This window comes from Tachyglossus aculeatus, chromosome X4, assembly GCF_015852505.1.
Source record: "Tachyglossus aculeatus isolate mTacAcu1 chromosome X4, mTacAcu1.pri, whole genome shotgun sequence".
In the NCBI taxonomy this organism is placed as follows: domain Eukaryota; kingdom Metazoa; phylum Chordata; class Mammalia; order Monotremata; family Tachyglossidae; genus Tachyglossus; species Tachyglossus aculeatus.
Genome location: NC_052098.1, coordinates 46,468,839 through 46,492,692, shown reverse-complemented (window position 1 = coordinate 46,492,692; position 23,854 = coordinate 46,468,839). Strand labels below are relative to the sequence as shown.

The following is a 23,854-nucleotide window of genomic DNA, read 5'->3' as shown; positions in this document are numbered from 1 at the left end:
GCAGACACAGTCCCTGTTCGTGAGGTTTCAGTCACTCATGCAACCACATATTCAATCTGTCACCAAATCCTGTCAGTTCATTTCACAACATCGCTAAAATCTTCCCTTTCCTCACTAGGCAAGCTACCATCATGTTGATCCAAGCACTTACCCTAACCCACCTTGACTACTCCATTTACCTCCTCATTGACCTCCCTGCCTCCTGTCTCTCCCCACTTCAGTCCATACTTCATTCTGCTGCCCGGATCATTTTTCTAAATAACTGTTCTGTCCCAGTTTCCCCGCTTCTCAAGAACGGCCAGTGTCGGCCCATCCGCTTCCACATCAAACAAAAACTCCTTATCGTTGGCTTTAAGCACACAATCACCTTGCCCCCTCTTACCTTACTTCTCCGATTTCTTTCTACAACCCCGCACGCATACTTTGCCAACCTTCGCCAATGCCAACCTGCTCACTGTACCTCGATCTCCTCTAGCTCACTGCTTACCGCTCTTCCATGTCCTGGTACTCCCTCCCTTTTCATTTTCGACCAACCATCACTCTCCCCACCTTCAAAGCCCAAATCTCCAAGAGGCCTTCCCCGGCTAAGCCTTTATTTCCCCTACTCGCTCTCCCTTCTTTGTCCTTGCACTCGGATTTGCACCCTTTATTTACCCCCACCCCTTCCCAGCATTTACACACACATCCATAATTTATTTTATTGTTTGTCTCCCCCTCAAGCCTGTAGGCTCCTTGCGGGCAGGGGACATGCCTACCAAATCGTCCATGCCCACCAAATCGGTTGTATTGTCCTCGCCTAAGTAATTACTACAGTGCTCCACAAAGAGTAAGTGCTCAATAAATACAATTGATTGACTGACACTATCTTGTCCTAGGGCAGTGGTGACCTTGGAATATTGTAATGTTACACTCAGTTGTCTTTAAATGCATTCCTGAATGATTTTCTAAGTGGTCAGCCCAACAACCACCGGTGGTCTAGGTCTTCCCTCTGCCCTTTATGCATCTCTTTAAAAATGCAAATCTCTCGTTGAAGCAAAGGGAAAGGACCTGCCCCGAAACTTGAAGCAAGGAGAACATGGCACCTTGGATGTACCACTCATTTCTCAAATTCAGAGCCAGGAGGTTGGGGATAGGGAGGGCGAACGGGAAATACACCACTAACCTGGTCTGGGGATAGCGATTGGGAGAGTGGTATGTTATCCCATTGTTTTCTTTGTACCATTATTTCCCTCATCAGCCCCCTGCCTACTGAGCAATCCTCTCAGGAAGCCTGGGATATAGCAGACACCATTTGGGAGGGGTGAGGGAATTCCCACAACATTGCATTTGGTAACATATGAAGAGTAGGTCCCTTTACCAGAGGTCAAAAGCAGCAGTGTGGCCTAGTGGAAAGAGCACAGGCCTGGGAGTAGTCAAGGGCACAGATGACTACTCTGTGCCTCAGTTCCCTCATCTGTAAAATGGGGATTATAGACTGGGGGCCCTACGGGGGTCGGGGAGTGTGTCCAACCCGATTATCCTATATCTACCCCAGTGCTCAGTACAGTGACTGACACATAGTAACGTGCTTAAGCTCACTGTGGGCAGGGGATATGTCTGTTTCTTGTTGTACTTTCCCAAGCGCTTAGTACAGTGCTCTGCCCACAGTGAAGGGCTCAATAAATATGACTGAATGAATGAATGAAAATAAAAACTAAGATGGAAATGAATTAACAGACGCCAGGTCACTTTGTCCCTTCCCTCGAACTATTCAACTAGGAAACCTGGCTAATCTCTTGCGAGTTAGCTTTCCTACACCCATCTCCTCCCCAGCTGGAACTGTGTTTCATTCGGAAACATTCCCACTCAAAATAATGCCGAGCTTGGGGTGCATTTGAATTCGGAGCGCTTGAATGCCACTCGGTTGACTTCCAAGTGAATGTCATTTCTCCCAAGTGACTGCTTGAACGTAGGGCAAAGCACCATAAAAGAGATAACTGTTTGTTGCCGGCGGGTGGTTGAGCTCATGTTTAAATATTTGTTTATTAGAAAGGAACCGAACATGTCGTTTACATCACAGGCTCTGGGAGCGGGTATAAAGGATTATCGGGCGATACACATGCATGAACAGTAATGTACAGTATCTGCTAGATAGGATAAGGCCGCACCTCTACATATGCCAAGCTAAGAGACTGTCAGCTCCAAGGAAACTCCACTCACGTCATCTTTCCACTTCCTTCTTTGCTTAAAGAGAATGAATATATATACATATAGATTTCTATTTATAAAAGAAAACTTCATGGATTAAAAAGTTAAAGTCTAGCCAGATATTTATTCTTTAGTTACATTTGTTTATCATTGCACAGTTCCGCAACACTTTAATTTTTACAAAGATACAAAGAATTTAAGAAACAATGACAAAATTATGGTTGAAATCGTTTTAGGCACAGTTCGAGAAAGCACAGACCAACTTCCGCCATCCGGTTTCCTTCTGGAATACATCTGTGAGCAGATTGATGTTCCAGGAGAAAAACACGTTAAAGTCAACATCCATACAGAGGTATTATCCAAAAGATCATATTCAAGTGCCGATCCGGTAGCCTTTGTTTTCAGAATGGTCATCAGTAAACAATCAGTGTGACTATTCGTGTTTCAAGTACATAAATCAGTGAGCACTCTACTACGTGGCTGAGCGCGTAGGTGCTACATTTAACTATTAGGTTGCGTACATAAACAAAAATACAATCAAAAAAAGTATGCTTAAAAAATACCTGGTAAAATGTACCTGTCCCTTTTCCTTAGCTGTCAAATAATTTAAATAATTTATTCTGGTTGTAAAAAAAGGAAACAAGCTGGCTGTCTACTTGAAGAAACCACATCTAGGTAGTTCTGCTTTTAAACAATAGGTTTTTGGTCTCCAATGTCTGGTTTTCATTCATAAGGATGGTAGTTGGTTGGCATGTTTAAAACCCAGCATCCGGTGGATTTCTGCTTCCCCAACCACCTCCGTGATCTATCTTTGCTCTCAATAGTGCAGTAAGGCATGTTATTGCAATGTTTTCTAGAAAAACAAGTTCCAGCATTTGTAAGGATTTATTAGAGAGTGAGTGACACCCCGGAGGGGAAAGTCACGCTTACAGAGTTGTGTTTCGCGGATAAATGTCCAGAGGAACTTCAAGCACGAGGAGCTTAGAACTCAGTGGGCAAGTGGGTTGCCCTAATATTTCCCAGGGGATGGGTGCTGGAGCCCTCTGGAAAAGAAAGGCCTTAAGTTACAGCTCTTCGGGCCCTGGTGGGTCTCTCTCCCCCTCTTTTCATTGTTTTGGCAGAGCCTGACGGGAAACCCCTGAAAGCATCGTCTTTCCAAGTGCAGTACAAGGGGAGAGAGTCTAGTCTCTTTTATCTTTCCCTCCCAATAACTCAGTCTCCTTGTCTTGCTTGAAGCTCCTTGGAACCAAGGGCATGGCCATATTTTTACGCTAATTTTAGGGAAGAACTGGATTCGATTCCACATCCAGAACCAGAGACAGCCTTCCTCCTGGTGGCTGCGGCCCCGATATCATCTCCGGCCTCTGTATTAATGGTCCCTACCCGGTTTCCGCTGCAGACCTTAAGGGAGGTCTGCAAGAAGTCCCCGGTATGGTTTGAGTGCACGTGTCAAGCTGTATCGTCTTAAGCCGAAGAACTCCCAAACCTTTCTCCTGAATCCTGGCATGAGTCAGCGGGGCTGCTATGCCTCTAATTTTGGTTACTGTTGGAAATTTTTTTGCTCTTGACGCTTTTGACTTAAGCTACATTTTCTTCTCCTTTGAAACTAGACTCATAAAAAAGGACAACGATAAAAACAAAGGTCAAAGCATCTTTTAAAAACAGTCAATTCATATACGGTTACTAAAAGAAGATAAATAGAAAAAGGGCACTGTGTACCAATGGTACTGTTCAGTAAATTAAACTGTGAATTCCCCCTAAAAAACTTCTCAACAGTAGTCATCCTCAGGAGGCTTTTTTTCTCCCTGTCTCAAGGGGAAGAGGGAGGAAGGGTGCGAGTTGGGTTCTCAAGGCAGGGAAGCGATCACCTCCATTTCAGTACCTGGCTGAACCCCCGTTGAGGTTTTTGATCTCTAGCTCTAATTGTGTGATTTGAACCTCCCTCTGGTTGACCAGTTCTCGAAGTCTCCGAATTTCTTCCTGCTGGCGGTAGAACACCTGCAGCAGCTGCAAAACATTAAAGCGGTCACTTTTTTCATGGCCTTTTCTCTTCAGAAGTCAGCACAAGGATGAGCAAAAATGCCTCACATTCGCCTTCAAGGCTCTCAAACCATTTCCCCACTACTCCCAGCTGGCTCTTTGCGCCTCTTGAGCCAATCTTCTAACTGTACCTTGCTGCTCTCACCTCTCCCTTGTTTTTCGGCTCACTCGCACTGTTCCTCCATCCTGGAACTCCTTCCCTCCCCAAATCCAACAGACCACAGGCTCCCCAGAGTCAGTGCCCTCCTAAAATCCCATCTCCTTCCCCGATCAGTTCCCAACACTCCAACTTGTAGAACCCCACCACCTCTCCGGCCCTTAAGCACTTAATTATCCCCATCTAGAGCACTTCTGAGCTTATGTACATATAAATATATATGCTATTTAATTGTATATTTGATTATTTACTTTGATCATTTTATTTGCCAATATTTGTATGTCTCTCTCGTAAGAGCGTAGGCTCCCTGTAGGCAGGGAACGTGTTATTTCTCTGTTTCGTATTTCCCAAGTGCTCGGTACAGGGCACTGCTCGGTAAGTACTATCGTTAATAATGTTGGTATTTGTTAAGCGCTTGGTATGTGTAAAGCACCGTTCTAAGCGCCGGGGCAGATACAATAATAATAACAATAATGATGGCATTTATTAAGCGCTTACTATGTGCAAAGCACTGTTCTAAGCGCTGGGGAGGTCACAAGATGATCAGGTTGTCCCACGGGGGGCTCACAATCTTATTCCCCATTTTACAGATGAGGTAACTGAGGCCCAGAGAAGTCAAGTGACTTGCCCAAAGTCACACAGCTGACAATTGGCGGAGCTGGGATTTGAACCCAAGACCTCTGACTCCAAAGCCTGGGCTCTTTCCACTGAGCCACGCTGCTTCTCAGATAAGATAGACCTCAACTATCCAGAACTTCCACCAGGCAAAAGTGATTTTGCAGGGACCTGGATGATCCGAACCCAAGAGAAATCTCAGAAATTTAGGTCATAATGGACATTTTGACCTTAGTAGTAATAATAATAATAATATTAATGGCATTTATTAAGCACTTACTATGTGCAAAGCACTGTTCTAAGCGCTGGGGAGGTTACAAGGTGATCAGGTTGCCCCATGGGGGGCTCACAGTCTTCATCCCCATTTTACAGATGAGGGAACTGAGGCCCAGAGAAGTTAAGTGACTTGCCCAAAGTCCGCTGATTACAAGGTAATCAGGTGGTCCCACGTGGGGCTCACAGTCTTAAATCCCATTTGACAGATGAGGTCACTGAGGCACAGAGAAGTTAAGTGACTTGCCCAAGGTCACACAGCTGACAAGTGGTTACCACTACTACTTGTGGGCATAAAGAAGATAAGCACTGAATGAGGGTTTTACGTTAATCACTTTCATCTTATCTCCCTAGGGAAAAACAAAGGAGTCGGGGTCCAACTTGTACTTCCCAAGCGCTTAGTACAGTGCTCTGCACACAGTAAGCGCTCAATAAATACGATTGAATGCATTGAATGAATGAAAGTAAGGGAATTGACAGCTTCAGGCTATGCAGGTCCTCAATCAATCTCTTCAATCTCTTGAAATCAATCGAATTTATTGAGCACTTGCTTTGTGCAGACAACTATACTAAGCACTTGGGAGAGTACAATGCAGAACAATTGGGAGATACATTCCCTGCCCCCAAGGAGCTTACTAGCCAAGTCTATACTAGGAAACTAGCTGGATAATTTAACTTCCAAATGGACATTTTGACCATAATAATAATAATGGCATTTATTAAGCACTTACTATGTGCAAAGCACTGTTCTAAGCACTAGGGAGGTTACACGGTGATCAGGTTGTCCCAAGGGGGGCTCACAGTCTTCATCCCCATTTTACAGATGAGGTAGCTGAGGCCCAGAGAAGTCAAGTGACTTGCCCAAAGTCACACAGCTGACGGTTGGCGGAGCCGGGATTTGAACCCACGACCCCTGACGCCAAAGCCCAGGCTCTTTCCACCGAGCCACGCTGCTTCTCAGCTAGATAGACCTCAACTATCCAGAACTTCCACCAGGCAAAAGTGCTTTTGCAGGGACCTGGATGATCCGAACCCAAGAGAAATCTCAGAAATCTAGGCAGAGTACCGAGGGATCGTCCACTGAAAAGTTTAGAAATCCATGGAGAACAGCACTTGACAGCCTGGTCTCCAGGGTTGTGTGCACTAAGTGAGCTTTAGTTTGCCTCACCTATAAAACAGAAATAAGCGCACCCAAATACTTCAATGTATTCCCAATTCTTATTTGGTTTCCCACATTCATACCTCATTTTCGGTCTTCGGCGGAGGGCACTCGAACAAGTCAAACCCGTTCGAGAGTCGAGGCTTTCGGTTTTCCTGCACGCGATCCACCACGAGCTTCTCTGCTCGCTCATCTTGGAATCTGCCCTGCTTCTTGTCCTCGGCAGTTGTCCTCTCTAGCCTGCCCAGGTGCCTATTGAATTCCGCTGTCACCGCATTGGACACTCTCCTCTCAGGAAAATGTGGCTGGGCTTTCACAGGTTCAGAACCTGGTCTTAAAGATATCAGAAGAGGATCTACAAAGCAAGTAGAGTGACTCTAAGCACCCAGAAACATCTACGCGTGCACACGCAGACACACAACGGAGACACATTTTCCCAGAGAACAGTACTGAAATGCTAGCAATGACTGGGCTTCATGAGATCTGGACAGCCAGCATGCATAGCGGGGTGGAGCCCGGAGGAGACTCAATTATCCCACCGTTTCAGGTCCCAAACAAATCGTGGCAAGGATGCACTGGTCCAGCCGAGCGTGCCCAGGGCAGCCCCTGCCAGTTGCGAGGAGACGGGGCCCGAGCTTCAGCCTGGCGACGCGGGAGCGTGGGCAGGGGAAGAGAGCCTTGGCTAAAGGGATGCTAAACGGGGACGGCACGGTGGACCCGAGCTGGATCATTTAACCTCTAAACGGACCTCTCGATCAACTCGGGGGTGGGGTGGAGTGCTCATTTCAAGGAAACGATGCCTCTGAGCTGTTCGGCCCAGATCTGCCCCTCTCCCATGCCTCTCCACTGTGGGTGTGCTCGGGAGGAATGTGGCTAGTGGCCCGTCCCTTCCATTGCCAGGGCCTGGATCCGGAGAGATTTCTCAGGGCGCAGGAGGAGGGAAACGTGACCTTACTGGGCACGGGAGGGAGGGAAACGGTTACTGATGGGTATGACGTAGTGCCCTGAAGCCACAGGAGACAGTTGGATGCGTGTGCACCAGGCTGGAAATGCCTATCCCTGCAGGCCTGACCTTTGTTGATTCCATTCAACCATTCCTGAGCTGTCAGTGCTGGCTGGGCTCCAGCTGTCATGGGGTAGATGTCTTCTTGGTATGACTCTGACTGCAAACACATAGGGAGCACAGAGTCAGAACAACAGTGCCCTGTTGGGGCTGCTGGGGCGGGCCAGTGGGGTTGGGGGGAGCGGGGAGGGAGAGGAGGGTTACGCCCTGCCCCGAAGAAGCATTCTTCTGCGCATCGGAATGAGACGAGATACGCTCTGCTTTAGCGTGAGGTTTCTGCACGCCTACTTTGCAATTTTCTAATCCGTGGGACAGTCAGGATCCAGTCTCTCAGCCCCCTGGGGATCCGTGGAAAGGGCGGCACTGCTAGCAGCAAAAGTGCACCCTCCCGCTTTCACCTCCTGAAACCCACCTCTCCCAACGGGAGGTAGAGCGGGGTTCCCTTCCCAACCAATCTCCCCACAGAGGAGTCGGCACGTTGGGAGCAGGGAGGAGGGGAGAGACGCTGGTCTGCCGCCTGCCCAGTGTCCTTGTCCTGCCTGGGAATAGACCTATTTCTCTCCCTCCCCTCAGCCTCTCTGAACTGACAGAAGAGGGAGAGGGGGAGATCTCAGACCCCAGGAAAGATGTACAATGGTTGGGGGGGTGGGGGGCGTCCACAGGGCAGCCTTCTGGCATCTGAAATACTGCAACGGCAGGGACGGTTTGCTTTAGGTTTCTCAGAACCAGGTAGGTTCCGAAATGGCCAAGTCATCGGTGCCACCCGTACGATTATGCGGGGCAGGGGGGACCCGGCCCCACCTCCTCTGCAGCAGCAAACCTTGCCCAGAGCGGTCCCCTGGGGGGATCCCGACAGTATCACCTACAGGCGGTGGCCTGGGAATTTCGTTCAATCGTACTGATTGAGCGCTTACTGTGTGCAGAGCACTGTACTAAGCGCTTGGGAAGCACAAGTTGGCAACATACCGAGACGGTCCCTACAAGGGAAGATCAAGAGTTGGGAAGCCCAAGAGGGAAAGGAGGTGAAAAGCGCAGGAATGCACCTGAGACTTCCGGGGCCAAAGAGGAGGACGAGGAAGATGGAGCCCTTTTCGGTCAGCCCCTCCTCACGGCGACGGCTGCATCAGCTCGGGAGCTTTGGGCTGGCCGTTCGGCCCTCGATTCCAAAGGTGGTGGTTTCCACGCAGTGGGATTTGAAGGCTGAGCGTGTTTGAACGTGTGCCGCGAGGCAGGGGCACCTCCAAGACCTCAGCTTACTGGGGCACTCACTGAACAACCTGGGTTCGGGTGCACAGCTCGCCCGGTCCTATTCTGGCTTCCCAAACCTGGAATGTGAACCTCGCCGGAGGGGACTGCTTTGTTTCCCCCTCCGGCCCTCGGAGGGGTCCGGTACCTGGGATCCGAGGGTGCCGCGACCCGGGCCGCAGCTCCCGGTGGAGCTCTGGCCACTGTGGTCGTCCGCCTCGGGAGCCGAATGGCGGGTGACCGGCTCAGAACTCTGCAAGCTGACAGCAACCTGGCCTACAAGAGTTTGGGAAGCAGCGGACCGCTGTGGCTAAGGAACCTTATTCCCCAACCGGGCGGTGGCAAACCCGCTAAGGGAAACCCACCCATGACCTTCCTCTCCTAGGGGATCCACGCGGACCCGACAAGCTGGCCCGGCTGCTGACCCTAAACCCCGTGGTTCGCCCCGCTTGGCGGTCGATCCGGGATCGGGGCGGGGGTAACTCACTCCCGGCCGTCCGGTTGTAGCACAGTAGCCACCGCCATTCGGCCCGTAGACCAGCTCCCTTGTTTGTCCTTTGGAGGTGTGTGCGGGAGCTGTGGGGTTAGTGGGGCTGTTTCCTGGGCAGCAATCTTCTGGTTAAAACTGTCTGAGTGGAGGACGGAGATGGGGCGGAAGGGAGGGAGGGTAGTGCCCCGTGCACATTTTCAAGGGAAGAGCGCCCAGTGTGAACATGGCTCGCATGCACCATCAGGAAACACAGCCCGTTTCATCCAAATCCCCGCCACCGCCGCATCCCACACACCCCCCGAGAACCCGGACCATTCCCCGGCCAGCTGCCCTGCTTACCCGTCGAGGCACAATCATAGACACTGGCTCGATTAGACCTTTGGTTGTAATCAGTTTGTAGAATCTGAAGATCTCACAGGAAGACACATCCAGACCTCTCTTTGGCATGGTACCTAAAAGAATGGTCAGAAGGAAATAACAGATTATGGGAGAGGCCCCGGAGTCGGAGGACTCTGCTCTACTGTACTCTCCCAAGTGCTTAGCACAGCGCTCTGTACACGGTAAGCGGTCAATAAATACCATTGATTGACTGTACACCCTTGGGGAAAAACGCATGAAAGTAAGTCCCTTTATGTCCCCAAAGCACGTGCCGACAGGGGTTTAAATCTGCCTGTTGTTTCCGGGCAACACCAGCAATGGGCCGCCTCGGGTGCCGAGGGAAGAAAAACCTTCCTCCGTCCACTTCCCGCAGATCTGGATTTTGCCTGGCCAGCGAAAGAGAAGCAGACATCCAGCACCTGAACCGGTGTTGTGTCTGAGGGGCAGCAGTTGGCGGTACAATCCCCAAGCATACTTTCAGTGCTAATGAAAAAAGCCCTCTCCAGGGGCCCAGGGATGCATCCTCAAGCCTAGAAGCCCTCCCTCCCATCAATCAATCAATCAATCAATCAATGTATTTATTGAGCGCTTACTGTGTGCAGAGCACTGTACTAAGCGCTTGGGAAGTACAAGTCAGCAACATATAGAGACGGTCCCCACCCAATAGTGGGCTCACAGTCTAGAAGGGGGAGACAGAGAACAAAACAAAACATATTAACAAAATCAAATAGAATAGATATGTACAAGTAAAATAAATAAATAAATAGAGTAATAAATACGTACAAACATATATACATATATTCAGGTATGTACATATATACAGGAGGCAGGATCACGGCCTTCGTGCAACTCTGCATTTCTGTCGAGCCCCCCCCCCCCCCCCCCGTTTGTGCAAATCAGAAGCAGCGTGGCTCAGTGGAAAAAGACCGGGCTTTGGAGTCGGGGGTCATGGGTTCGAATCCCGGCCCCGCCACATGTCTGCTGTGTGACCTTGGGCAAGTCACTTCACTTCTCAGAGCCTCAGTTCCCTCATCTGTAAAATGGGGATGACGACTGTGAGCCCCACCTGGGACAACCTGATCACCTTGTATCCCCCCCGGCGCTTAGAACAGTGCTTTGCATCATCATCATCATCAATCGTATTTATTGAGCGCTTACTGTGTGCAGAGCACTGTACTAAGCGCTTGGGAAGTACAAGTTGGCAACATATAGAAACAGTCCCTACCCAACACATAGTAGGCGCTTAACAAATGCCGTTATTATTATTATCAAGGGATATCTTCCACTCCTTTAGCGGGGGTAGGTGAGATCTTTTCTTCTGGGCCTCTTATCACGGTACCTGCTACCATTTTATCCCCCACCCCACCCCTTCCTCCACTAACGGAAAAGCTGGATTTCCTTCGAAACCGTTCTTTCGCCCGTTTACCGAGCCCCAGCCCCGATGAGTGAGTGGTGGGGGGCGACCGAGTCACCTTTCCCCGGCGGATGCCCTAACGAGAATCTAGAAGCCCTGCTTTTTCCCCTTGGGGGCTATTCCCTCGGGGGTGGGCTAAAAAGTCACTATTTCGGGCAAAAAAAAAAACCAGAACACCTCATCGAAATGCACCACCCCTCAACTTCATGGAGGAGATGGCACCATCGCCTTCTCAGATCGAGACTGTTCGTTTCACTCCCGTGGTCCGCACAGAAGCAGCTCTGAGACTGGTTCCTCGCCCTGCCCCAGACAGAAAGCACCCCAACGTGGCCACGGCTGGGCCGGATTCTGGGAAAAGCCTAGAGGGCCGGCCTGGTCTGGCTGGCCCCGTCTGCCTGTCATCTAGACTGTGAGCCCACTGTTGGGTAGGGACCGTCTCTGTATGTTGCCAACTTGGACTTCCCAAGCGCTTAGTACAGTGCTCTGCACACAGTAAGCGCTCAATAAATCCGATTGATTGATCTAGCTATGACCGACTTCTTACTTGCAGGGACCAAGGTGGAGACGCTTCCGTCACCTGGAGCAAGGCCTGGACGCTGGAGGATGGCGGGGCTCAGTGAGTGCCTGTTCCCTTCTCTTTCCCTCTTCTTTCATTCATTCAATTGGATTTATTGAGCATTTACTGTGTGCAGAGCACTGTACTAAGCTCTTGGGAAAGTTCCTCTCCCGCTTCTGTCCCCCTCTCCTCTTTCTGGCCCTCCTCCCTTTTGGTCCTGCTGCCATCCCACCTAAAGTGACCTAACTTATGGTCCCCTTAGCCTAAGAGATGGCTAAATATTTGGGAGTGCAGGAGGTCCGGGGATGGACCCTTCTTTCGGCCCCGCTCTTCCCAAATGACCCGGGTTCTAATCCCCACTCTACCACTTATTGGCTGCGTGACCTTGGGCAAGTCATCTGACATCTCTGTGCCTGTTACCTCATCTGTAAAATGGAGACTGAGACTGTGAGCCCCGCGGGGGACATTCATTCATTCAATCGGATTTATTGAGCACTTGCTGTGTGCAGAGCACTGTACTAAGCACTTGGGAAGTACAAGTTGACATGGACTGTGTCCAACCTGATGATCTTGTATCTACCCCCAGTGCTTAGTAGAGTGCCTGCTACATAGTAAGCGCTTACCAAATACTGTAAAAAAATGTCATTTGCACTTGTGAAGCAGTGGGCAGGGCCTGGGAAACTGAAGAGAGCTATAGCTCCCTGAAATGATGATGATGATGATGGCATTTGTTAAGTGCTTACTATGTGCAAAGCACTGTTCTAAGCACTGGGGGGGATACAATGTGGTCACGTTGTCCCACATGGGGCTCACAGTCTTAATCCCCATTTTTACAGATGAGGTAACTGAGGCCCAGGGAAGTTAAGTGACTTGCCCAAGGTCACACAGCAGACTTGTGGTGGAGCTGGGATTCGAACTCATGACCTCTGACTCCAAAGCCCGGGCTCCTTCCGCTGAGCCACGCTGCTTCTCTGAGCAGCCTCTGAGACTAAACTCCTGACCGATACATCAACGGCAACATTGTGGGCCCTCGTCAACTTTATATCCATTTTATGTCATTGGCAAAATTCTGGAATTTGGTCATCATATTTTCCTCCCAGGTGTTTTAGATGTGGTCATCTAAAGATATGACCGTGGTATCAGCTTCGTTTGCACATCTTGTGCCAGCTGAAAATGTTGAAAAGATTAGACTGCGCAATGCAATCAAGCAATCGATGGTATTTTATTAAGCCTCTACTGTGTGCAGAGCACTGTACTAAGCGCTTGGAAAGTACAATTCGGCAACAGAGACGGTCCCTACCTAACAACGGGCTCACAGTCTAGAAGGGGGAGACAGACAACAAAACAAAACAAGTCTGCCTCTCCTTCCTTCATTTTTAGATTGTGAGTCCTTTGTGGGGGCCAAAGACCATGTCTGTTCTCACCAATGTATCTTTTCCCAATGCTCAGGGCAGTGCTTTGCACACAGGAGGTGCTTACTACATACTATTACTACTTTCATCATTGTTGACTATTATCACCGGGTCACGGGTGGCCTTGACACAATCGAACTCGGGAAGATGAAACCGTCTCTCCGTCAGAGGTTCCCATTCTTCAGAGGTGATGGGGCCTGTGGCTCCCACATCTTTCTGTGCTGGACTCCCAGACTTACTCAGCCCAGATCTTTGACAAGACTTGACGGTTTCCAATCTGGGAGAAAAAAGCCCCCCAAATGGTGGCTTTCTGGCCCATTAGCTCTTTGAAGCCTATCCTTTCTCAGTCCTCATTCTCCCTAAAATCCCTACTCCCTTCCTGCTCTCGCGCTCAAAACGAAAACTTGGCACCGCTTTTCTTCAAATGGTTCGTGGGCGATGCCAGGCAGCAGATACTTCTGAGTCAATCTGTGCTTCTCCCTCTTCCTCCTCTAGTTCACACTTTTATTTCCACTAGTGTGCCAGGTGTTCAAATGAATTTTTATGCCTCCTAGGTTCCATTTGGGATATCTACTTTCGTTTGACGTGGTCTCTGCCTATTAGGAAAATCACGCTCTTTTCCAAGTAGAAAATTATTTTTTTTTTTCCCTCCAGCTCCAGCCAGCTGAGACATTTTCCTCACAGGGAACTGATTCCTTTAAATTGTGTGTCTACTACTGCTAATTCTTTGTGCCCCTAAGAGGACTGGTGCTAATGGGAGTCCATGAATGATAGGGTACATATAGACAAGTGAAAATGATTTCACCTCAAGAGACGTAATATGCTATTAACTCACCAATTCCTTTTTGAGGGCAATTGGAGCGATACTCTGTGAGATAGTTCAAGTGAGGTTTGTCTGGGCTTATCTCATAGTATCTGATGTTCCCGTCACCCTGTAAAAGATCACAACAAGAGTAAGAAGAAGAAGTTTTGCCATCCCATTTGACTCCATGCCACAGGGGGCCCTGATTTCCAAGCCTGCCTCCCTCCTCCTATTGACCATCCCCGGGATTCAAGCCTGTACAATTTATGGAAGATTGGAAAGATTGTGGTAGTTTGTTTTTCTTTTCCCAGTGAACTTCCCCCTCCAAACCGAAGGCGGGCCCATCGAACAGCTTCAGATGAGATTTTTGGATGTTGCTATTTTGGGTTGCTGAACTTTAATTTGCTTTCACCGTTGATTGGGTTACATTTTTAGTCTTCAATATATCTGCCATCCTTCACCTAGATTGTGCTCCCCTTTGTGGACCAGACCTGAGCCTTGAGGTATTTTTCTGTATTGCTCCGGTGCTTGGTACAGAGCCTTGCACACTGCAAGAGCTTAATAAAATAATAATGGTAATATGTGGAGGCATTACGGCCATTATTGATGACCACCACGTAGTCAAACCCAACTACTATGAGGAACAGTCTATTAATAAAATGTCATGTGGGTGTTTGATGTTTACAAATCTGAAATACGGATTTTATTTTTACTCTCCTAAGCTACACAGCATGCCCAGAGGTGCTAGGGCTGAATTCTGGCAAGTCCTGGTCCAAATTCAGCAGAGCGTAGCATTTAATTGCCTTCCCAGGCTTGGTGATTTGGTTACCGCATTGACGGTACATGGAATGGGCTTTCTCTCACATTCTGTTGTATGTATGTGACCGGAATTTTTTGGTTTATATAGTTCATAGTGATAAAATCAACTTTTAATGCTCTTCTTAAGGGTTTTTTCACACCATTCGCTAATTGGGGCTAGAGTTTGCCACTGAGGAACTGCGATTTTAGGGGAAGAGTAGCTATCCATGTGGGCGGGGGACTCTATCACCAGTCGCTGGCCTCTCCTGGGCTCCACATTTCCCTCCTGCTTCCACAGGCATCCAGTAGGGTCTAGGACTGATTCCACACAGGACAGTGAGTGGGGTCGGGGAGAAAGGGGAAACGGCCTTGGAGTGATCAGTCTGTTGGGATATCTCCCGGCCTGTTGGGGAGAATGGGAACGGGGAAACTCCCCGTCGACAGGGGATGAGGAATCTTTCCGGAGCCAGGATGGTATAGAGGTGTGGAGACCAAGGGGGAAGGGTCCACAGGTAGGCAGAAAGTAGTTTATCCACGGCTTCAATTATCCATGCTAATTAGAGGTAAAGCTAAGGATGTTAGAAGGCTTGAGAAGTGCTAAACAGACACGACATCAATCCTTCATTGGTATTTACTAAGTGCTCCTTGTGCAAAGAGCATTTTACTAAGCACCTGGGAGGGTACGATAACCTAAGGAGGCCCGATCTCTGCCCCCAAGCACGAGCAACAGTGGCTGAGTAGGAGTGAAAACTTAGGGATGTCGGACGCCTTCATAACCGTGAGGATGGATGTCAAGGAGGGAATACTCATATGGTTCCTCTAGACTTTATGCTCATTGTGGGCAGGGAATGTGTCTGTTGTTATATCAAGCGCTTAGCACAGTACGCTGACCACAGTATGCGCTCAATAAATACAACTGACTGACGGACATCCTTTGGTAGAAACCTGGGCCGGATGAACCCCGGCAATGCCATTTCTTACGCTGTAATTGAGAACGTGCTGTATTTTCCCTGGAAGAGCATCTAATTCAGACTCCTAGAAAAATACCACAAATTAACCGGTCCACTTCTTTTTTTCATTAAAAGAACAGTTTGCCATTCCCTTTAGGTTATTCAGTCAGCCCGACGCAGGTACAGCAGACTGGATAGGTGGCAAGCAATAGAGATGATCAAAGGGGAAAGAAGCCCCACTTTTCCTCATCTCCCACTTACGTCTGCATCACCCTAACTTCTTGCTCCCTTTGCTCTCCGCCCACCCCCCCCCAAAGCCCCACAGCACTTGTGTCTATATCTGTAATTTTATTTATTTGTATTGATGTCTGTCTCCCCGCCTATGGACTGTCAGCTCATTGTGGGAAGGGACTGTCACTGTGTACTGCTGTATTGTTCTTTCCCAAGCACTTAGTACGGTGCTCTGCACACAGTAAGCGCTTAATACGTACGACTGAATGAATGAAAGAAGCCCCTTTGCCCTTCATTTCAGTTTTTCCCCTTTGCCACTGTCCTCCTGGGCACCTTTTTTAGACTGTGCACCAGGGCCTACATTTGAGACTGTTGCGGGGGTGAGGGGAGGGGAAAGAGAATCGTTCTTCTCTCCCGCCTCTTACATAAACGTGCTTGCGTAGTGGGGTCTGAGGGTCAGAATAAACAATCCATTGGGAAAGGAGGGCATCCAGCTTTTGGAGAAGAAGACCACAACCTGAGGACTGCCTCGAGGGACAGGCCCGCTCTGCAGTGGTTCTCTTATCCTCGTCAACCTCAAACAACAGCGGCATCTGCAGTATATCCTGAACGGTTTTGCTTTCCTCAACTCCTCCAGGAGCTTGCTCATCTCACTGAATAATAATACTAATAATAATAGCGTTAAGCGCTTACTATGTGCCAGGCACTGTACTGAGCGCTGGGGTGGTTACAAGCAAATCGGTTTGGACACAGTCCCTGTCCCACGTGGGGCTCACGGTCTCACTCTCCACTTTACAGATGAGGTAACTGAAGCCCAGAGAAATGGAGTGACTTGCCCAAGGTCACACAGCAGACATGTGCTGGAGCTAGGGTTAGAACCCATGATCTTCTGACTCATAGGCCCGTGCTACGCCATGCTGCTTCTTGAGACTCCGGGGCTCTACCGATCTCCTAGGCCCTGCCTGGGGACTTGGCTGCCTTTGGAGTTTGCTGTAACAAGTACGCTGGACTTTGGTCTCCTACCTAGAAACCTAAATTTGGTCTCCAAGACCTTCAGGCTACCCTTCCCACTCTACATCCCACTCTACATCCCTCTCTCCCAGGCCAAGCAGGTTGGGACTAAAAAGGGAGACCCAAGTCCCATAGCCCACTTGGCAAACGTCTGGGGCCCCAAGGGTCACGGTGGCACCCTGTTTGGGAACTGGTACGGTAGATATTCAGGGGGGTCTCCATTTTAAACAGCATAATTCAGAGCTTACCTTGCCCACCATGTAGAGCATGTGCGTATCTGAATCATAGAAAGGAAAGAGCACACCAGAGGAGCCATCCAGGTCCTCTTCGGTCAAAGGCATCGAAAGGTCATCCTGTTTAGGACACAGGAAATGGAAGGAATGAGGCGTGAAATTGCTGGCTCTCCCAGAAAGCTACTGCAAACCACAGTGAGCAGACCAAGAAGATGACCCTTGGGTGGGCCATCTGGGAGACGAAAGGCGTGTGTTATCACCTCTAAAGCTCCATCTATTGCTCTGGAGCACTTCTAAAAGCACCATGGGCATTGAGCCCCTTTCTGTGCAGACCGTCAGTATCAAGAGCTTTGAAGAACAGGTTCTCACCTTACTCACAGGCCAGTCAGGCAGCAAACACAACTGTACAGAGCAAAAAATAGAGCGCAGTGTGATCTGCACAGCCCGGACTCTCAGCTCAGTAAGACTGAGCGTTCAATCGAGAGACCGAGATGACTAGGGGGCGAGACTTGGTCTTATATCCACTAGGTTTGGACCTGATAGAGGCAATAGAGATTATGCAACAAAATTGATGCTCCCAGGCTTTTGAGTTCCAAAGAGGTTGCTATTCTCACAGTCAGCAAAAGAGTTGGGTAAGGAAATGATTTAGCTCCCTCCTCGCCTTGTGATGATGATGGTGGCATTTGTTAAGCGCTTACTATGTGCGAAGCACATACAAGGTGATCAGGTTGTCCCATGTGGGGCTCACGGTCTTAATCCCCATTTTACAGATGGGGTAACGGAGGCACAGAAAAGTGAAATAACTTGCCCAAAGTCACACAGCTGACAAGTGGCAGAGGGGGGGATTAGAACCCATGACCTCTGGCTCCCAAGCCCGGGCTCTTTCCACTGAGCCACGCTGCTTCTCTTGTGGGTGAGGGAAGAGGAGATGGCCTGGGTTGACACAGACCAGAATTCAGGGAATAACTGGAAGAGTGAAAGGGAAAGTTCCGAACGGGAAAAGCAGTTCCTGGTCTACAGATGCCGCAGGTTGACAGCTTGGCTCACCTGATCCCACAGCGCAATCTGCCTGTTGTTCCATTTGGATGTCCCCGTGGACAACAACTTCCTCATGTTTCCCAGAAACAACACTTTGTTAGCTCGGTGCGACTTGTAATCTGCTTCCTAGAGACAGAGAGAGATGGAGATAGAGAGAGATGCACACAGTGAGGACCGCCAGGGAAAGTGCTGTGAAAAATGGGAACTCAAAACAATCTGGAACGATTTTTGCCCTTTCCCTTTGGTCAGCCATTACGCTAAAACTTGGCGGACAGGGACACTAGAGTGAAAGGAATGTCCTAGGTGTAGAGCAGAGCAGCTCCTCGCAGATGTATTTGTTTTCACTGGTGATTCTGAGAGCTGTATTGGGCAACCCATGGATCAGATGAAATTAAATACTGTTTCCTAGGCAGCTAAAGTAGGAGAGAGTGAAACAGGCATTCTGATCTAGGCTAAGCCTCCGTGAGGATTTTAGGGAGCAAAACCGAATCACAGCTCAGACCAGTTGTTTAGAGGAGGGCAAGTATTTGACTCTCGGAAACGAGAACTGTCGGCCCTATAAATCTACAGGCACATCCTTGTTGTCTCTGTCGTCAGGGATAAGAAGGAATGGGCAGCCTCTGCCTCTTTTGTGCATTAGCCCTGCCCGAGTAAAATCCGGTCTACATGATTATTGTTAGTATGACTAATAATAGCAGTAATGTGCAAAGAGAGAAATAAAATTTCAATTCATTTAGTTTGTCCATAATCTGAAGGACACTTGCAATCAAATGTACATTCAATTATTTATTTTGATTACTCTATTTGCCAAGACTTTTCTGTTTGTTTCCCCCCTGAGAGCGTAAGCCACTTGTGGGCAAAGAATGTGTCACTTGCTTGTTTTGTACTTTTCAAGCAATTAGTACAGCGCCCTGTCCAAAAGACGATGGTGACGCTACTACTATTACTACTTCTTCTACTTGGTTCTTGGGGAAAAAAACCCAGGTCATCTTATATTTTGCTTAGGGGAGGGAAAAGACCTTCTTTTTAAAAAATTTTTTCTGTTTTAGAGAAGCAGCGTGGCTCAGTGGAAAGAGCACAGGCTTGGGAGTCATAGAACGTGGGTTCTAATCCCGGCTCCGCTACTTGTTTGCTGTGTCACCTTGGGCAAGCCACTTAACTTCTCTGTGCCTCAGTTACCTCAGGTGTAAAATGGGGATTAAGACTGTGAGCCCCATGTGGGTCAACCTGAATACCTTGTATCTACCCCAGGACTTAGAACAGTGTTTGGCACATAGTAAGTGCTTAACAAATATATTATAATTATATAATAATAATAATAATAATAATGGTATTTGTTAATCAATCAATCATATTGAGTGCTTACTGTACTAAGCACTTGGTAGAGTACAGACCTCCTCATCTTCCCACTCTAACCCTGTCTTCTCCCTGATTTTCCTGTCACTGTTGACAGCACCACCATCCTCCCTGCCTCACAAGCCCGTAACTTTGGCATATTCCTCGACTCATCTCTCTCATTCAACCCACACGTTCAATCTGCCACCAAATCCTGTCGGTTCTACCTTCTCGACATCGCCAAAATCCGCAGTTTCCTCTCCATCCAAACTGCTATCATGTTAATCCAGGCGCTTACCCTATCTCACCGTGAATGCTTCATCTGACACCTTGCTGACCGCCCTGCCTCCTCTCTCTCCCCACTCGAGTCCAGACTTCACTTTCTTACAAGGATCATTATTCTAAAAAAACGTTCAGCCCAGGCTTCCCCACTCCTCAAGAATCTCCAGTGGTTGCCCATCCACCTCCGCATCAAACTGAAACTCCTACCGCCGGCTTTAAAATAGTCACCTTTCCCACTCCTACTTGTCCTGTCTAATGCCGTCCAGTCGTTTCCGACCCGTAGCGACACCACGGACACATCTCTCTCAGAACGCCCCGCTCTCCATCTGTAATCGTTCTGGTAGTGGATCCATACAGTTTTCGTGGTAAAAATATGGACGTGGTTTACCACTGCCTCCTGCGCAGTAAATTTGAGTCTCCACCCTGGACCCTGGACCCAGAAGTACGGATGAGCTTTGACTTGTAGCAGATGGCCTTCCACTCACTAGCCACTGCCCTAGCTAGAAATGGAATGGGTATTCCTCTGCTTGACTCTCCCTCCCATAGCCGAGACTGGTAGAGCACTGGAAACTTCCCAGATGCGACCCTGCGAGGGGCCGCTCCTACTTACCTCCCTGATTTCCTTCTACAGCCCAGCCCACACACTTTGCTCCTCTATCGATCATCTATCTCACTGCCGACTTCTCGCCTACATGCTGCCTCTGGCCGGGAATGCCCCCTTTTTCATATCTGACAGACCACTGACAACCACTGTCCTCACCTTCAAAGCCTATTAAAATTACATCTCCTCCAAGAGGCCTTCCCCAATTACGCCCTCATTTCCACTTCTCCCACTCCCTTCTGAGTCACCCTTGCACGTGGATTTATTTGCATCCTTTATTCACCCCTCCCTCAGCCCCACAGCACTTATGTACATATCCATTACTTATGGAGAAGCAGCGTGGCTCAGTGGAAAGAGTACGGGCTTTGGAGTCAGAGGTCATGGGGTTCAAATCCCGGCTCCGCCAATTGTCAGCTATGTGACTTTGGGTAAGTCACTTCTCTGTGCCTCAGTTCCCTCACCTGTAAAATGGGGATTAAGACTGTGAGCCCCACGTGGGACAACCTAATCACCTTGCATCCCCCCAGCACTTAGAACAGTACTTTGCATGTAGTAAGCGCTTAACAAATACCATCATTATTATTATTATTTATTTATATTAATGCCTGTGTCCCCCTCTAGACTGTAAGCTCACTGTGGGCAGGGAACATATCAACTAAATCGGTTATACTGTACTCTTCCGAGCGCTTGGTACAGTGCCCAAAGTAAGCCCTCAATAAACATAATCATAATAATAATAATGGCATTTGTTAAGCGCTTACTATGTGCAAAGCACTGTTCTAAGCGCTGGGGGGGGATACAAAGTGATCAGGTTGTCCCGCGTGGGGCTCACAGTCATCATCCCAATTTTACAGATGAGGTAACTGAGGCTCCGAGAAGTTAAGTGACTTGCCCAAGGTCACACAGCAGACATGTGGCGGAGCCGGTATTCGAACCCATGACCTCTGACTCCAAAGCTCTTTCGAACTCTGACCTCTGACTGGCTCTTTCCACTGAGCCACGCTGCTTCTCTGGAATGATGGATTGATTACAACCGAACAGATTTGGTAGGTTCCCTGCCCCCAGTGAGCTTACAGTAGCACTTACTATGTGCCAGACACTCTACTAAGTGCTGGGTTAGTTGCAAGATAATCCGGTTGGACACAGTCCCCCATCCCACACGGGACTCCCAGTCTTAAGCCCCGTTTTACAGATGAGGTAAGTGAGGCCCAGAGAAGTGAAGTGACTTGCCCAAGGTCACACGGCAGACAAGTGTGTGCTTATTCCCAGGCCTGTGCCATGCGGCTTCTCGCCCATCCACCCTCCTAGACCGAGAGAGAGGGAAATTCTGGGAAATTCTCATCTTGCAGTTGCTCCTGCCCCCTCAACTGGGTTCCCGCTCAGCTACAAAAGCTACTTTGGAAACAGTCCCGAAAGTTGTCTACTCCTGGACAGCTGAGTCGCTTCTTGAACTAAACCCATGTCCAGTTGGCATGGAGAACCCAAGGAGACTGTGGGGCGGGGAACCAAAACTGATTTACAGACCCGCCAAAAATTAGAACTCAGGTAACCAATCCACTTGTCCTCTTGAGGGAAATAACAGCCTAAGAAATGTCTAAATCAAGATATTCCTCTTAAGTGAATAAAATTATATATTGCACCTGTAAGACCTTCCCTGCCCGAGGGTCAATAACCCTTATCTTCTTGTCCTTGCAGGTGGTGGCGAGTAGGCTGCCATCTGTATTGAACGACATGGAGAGGATAACATCTCTGTGGAAATTGATGGTCTTCACGGGGTTCGAAATTTCAGATGCCTTCGTGTCGAGGTTCCAGATCATTAACTGAAGAAGAGAGAGAGAGAGACTCTCAGCAGCTTTTTCCCTTTCCTGCTCACCCACAATAGTACAAACCAGACATAGCAGGGATTCGGCGTAGCCATAAAACACGTTATCCCCTTCAGTGTTAAGGAAATGGAAGGACTATGGTGCCATTTTAATTGATATCAGAGAAAATCATGATACCGATGGTAGAAATGCTAAAGTAATCAATCAATGCTATTTATAGAGCGCTTACTGTGCACAGAACATTGCACTAAACGCTTGGGAGAGTACTATCCAACAGAGTTGGTAGACACGTTCCCTGCCCACAAGAACCTTACAGTCTATGGATGTTCAGGCAAACCAGAAACAAAGGATGGAAGACCGTGCCCATGAAGAAAACAATCCGGAGGACAGAAACAACAACAAACAGAAGGACACTTGGTTTTGTTTTGTGTTTTTTTCCCCTTTTTCTACCTGTACTGTGAATCCTTTTGTATACTCTGCCCTCAGCAACAGGGATTTATCTTTGTAAACAGAAGCAGTCCCTGAGGTAATGTGGAGAAGAGAATTTTGTCCCAGGTGCAGGGGTTCCACCAAAGGGGCCAGGCTAGGAGGAACACAGGCCCACTTGGGGCTGGGGACGGGAAAACACACACAAACGTGGTCAGAGGGACACAGAGGGAAAGCAGTCAGGGCTTCAAAGGGAAACTGGTCTCCCCCTTCTAGTCTGTGAGCCCACTGTTGGGTAGGGACCGTCTCTGTGTGTTGCCGACTTGTACTGCCCAAGCGCTTAGTACAGTGCTCTGCACACAGTAAGCTCTCAATAAATACGATTGATTGATTGATTGGTCCTGGCCGGAGCCAGGTGGGCCCTGGAGGACTTGTTCACTGCTGAGGCCGGGAAAAAGAGAACGAGAGCTTTTCCAGGGTGCTGCACAATCATTTGAGTCAACATACTAGAGGCCCCGGGTACTTTCACCATAAGATCCATTTTCCAGAAGGAGAAATTAAGTCACAAGAGAACAAAATTAGAAGGCCCCCTTCCAGGTTCCTTGTTCCTTGCCGGCCAGCCTCCGTCTTACTGAGGGGCGAGGGGGCGGGCCAGCTTCGGAATGGCTTTGTCCTCACAGTTCAAGTTCTGTGAGGGTGATGGCCCCATCCTCTCCCCTCACCCCCACCTCCCTAGGTCGATGCCCCCTTCCTAGGTGGGTTTTCCTTCCATTTTGACCCACCTTATAATCATAGCCAGTACTGAAGAGAATATTAGCAGCCGTTGGGTGCCATTCAAGAAGTCCAACTCTCCGGGAGTGACCGAGCAGCTCTTTCCTGGAGGCGGTGATGTTCTTCAAGAGCATTTGCTTTGGAATGTCCCAGATCTTGATCTGGTAGCGGAGAAGGCAGAGGAAGCAAGCAGCCAGTTTAGGAAAACTGAACGGTCAACAATTCGGCAGACAGCACACCCGTAACGACCACCGCCCCTAAATGTTCTACCGAGAAGGAATCCCCCCCAAAGTGGGCAGATGCTGAGATGCTGTCAGTTTCAAGGCAAGTAGACCACCTTTACCATTCTTAAGCATAGTGAATCATTTCTCTTAGTTGTGCGACAATCCAACCATTTCCCTCCAACCCCACTGCCCCTGGGGGGCAACAGAAGGGCCCACGGACAATCAAGAACTCGTAGCCTGGCAAGCACATCAGTAAAAAGGACGTGGGCAGACCATCATCCTGGATTTCTCTCTATATGTTTGGGTACACTCTTGAGCATGCTTGTGTGCCACGTGCTCT

At 48.8% G+C, this 23,854-nt stretch overlaps 1 protein-coding gene and 1 non-coding gene across 4 annotated transcripts in view; both read right to left on the bottom strand.

The window, feature by feature from the left end:
• Nucleotides 1-2,003: 2,003 nt before the first annotated feature.
• CORO2A (coronin 2A) overlaps nucleotides 2,004-23,854 on the bottom strand; it is a 233,507-nt gene continuing 211,656 nt past the window's right edge. For all 3 annotated transcript variants that reach the window (XM_038769942.1, XM_038769944.1, XM_038769943.1), the window contains 9 exons: nucleotides 23,302-23,451; nucleotides 21,911-22,090; nucleotides 18,062-18,178; nucleotides 17,030-17,134; nucleotides 13,825-13,921; nucleotides 9,569-9,681; nucleotides 7,504-7,594; nucleotides 6,515-6,786; nucleotides 2,004-4,194 (listed from right to left, as the gene is read on the bottom strand). In XM_038769942.1, the coding sequence (XP_038625870.1) occupies nucleotides 4,063-4,194; nucleotides 6,515-6,786; nucleotides 7,504-7,594; nucleotides 9,569-9,681; nucleotides 13,825-13,921; nucleotides 17,030-17,134; nucleotides 18,062-18,178; nucleotides 21,911-22,090; nucleotides 23,302-23,451 (1,257 nt within the window). In that variant the 3' untranslated portion in view covers nucleotides 2,004-4,062. The remainder of the gene's footprint in view (nucleotides 4,195-6,514; nucleotides 6,787-7,503; nucleotides 7,595-9,568; nucleotides 9,682-13,824; nucleotides 13,922-17,029; nucleotides 17,135-18,061; nucleotides 18,179-21,910; nucleotides 22,091-23,301; nucleotides 23,452-23,854) is intronic.
• LOC119948386 lies at nucleotides 20,128-20,265 on the bottom strand. Its single transcript, XR_005456785.1, has one exon. It is a non-coding gene; the product is annotated as a small nucleolar RNA SNORA7 (small nucleolar RNA).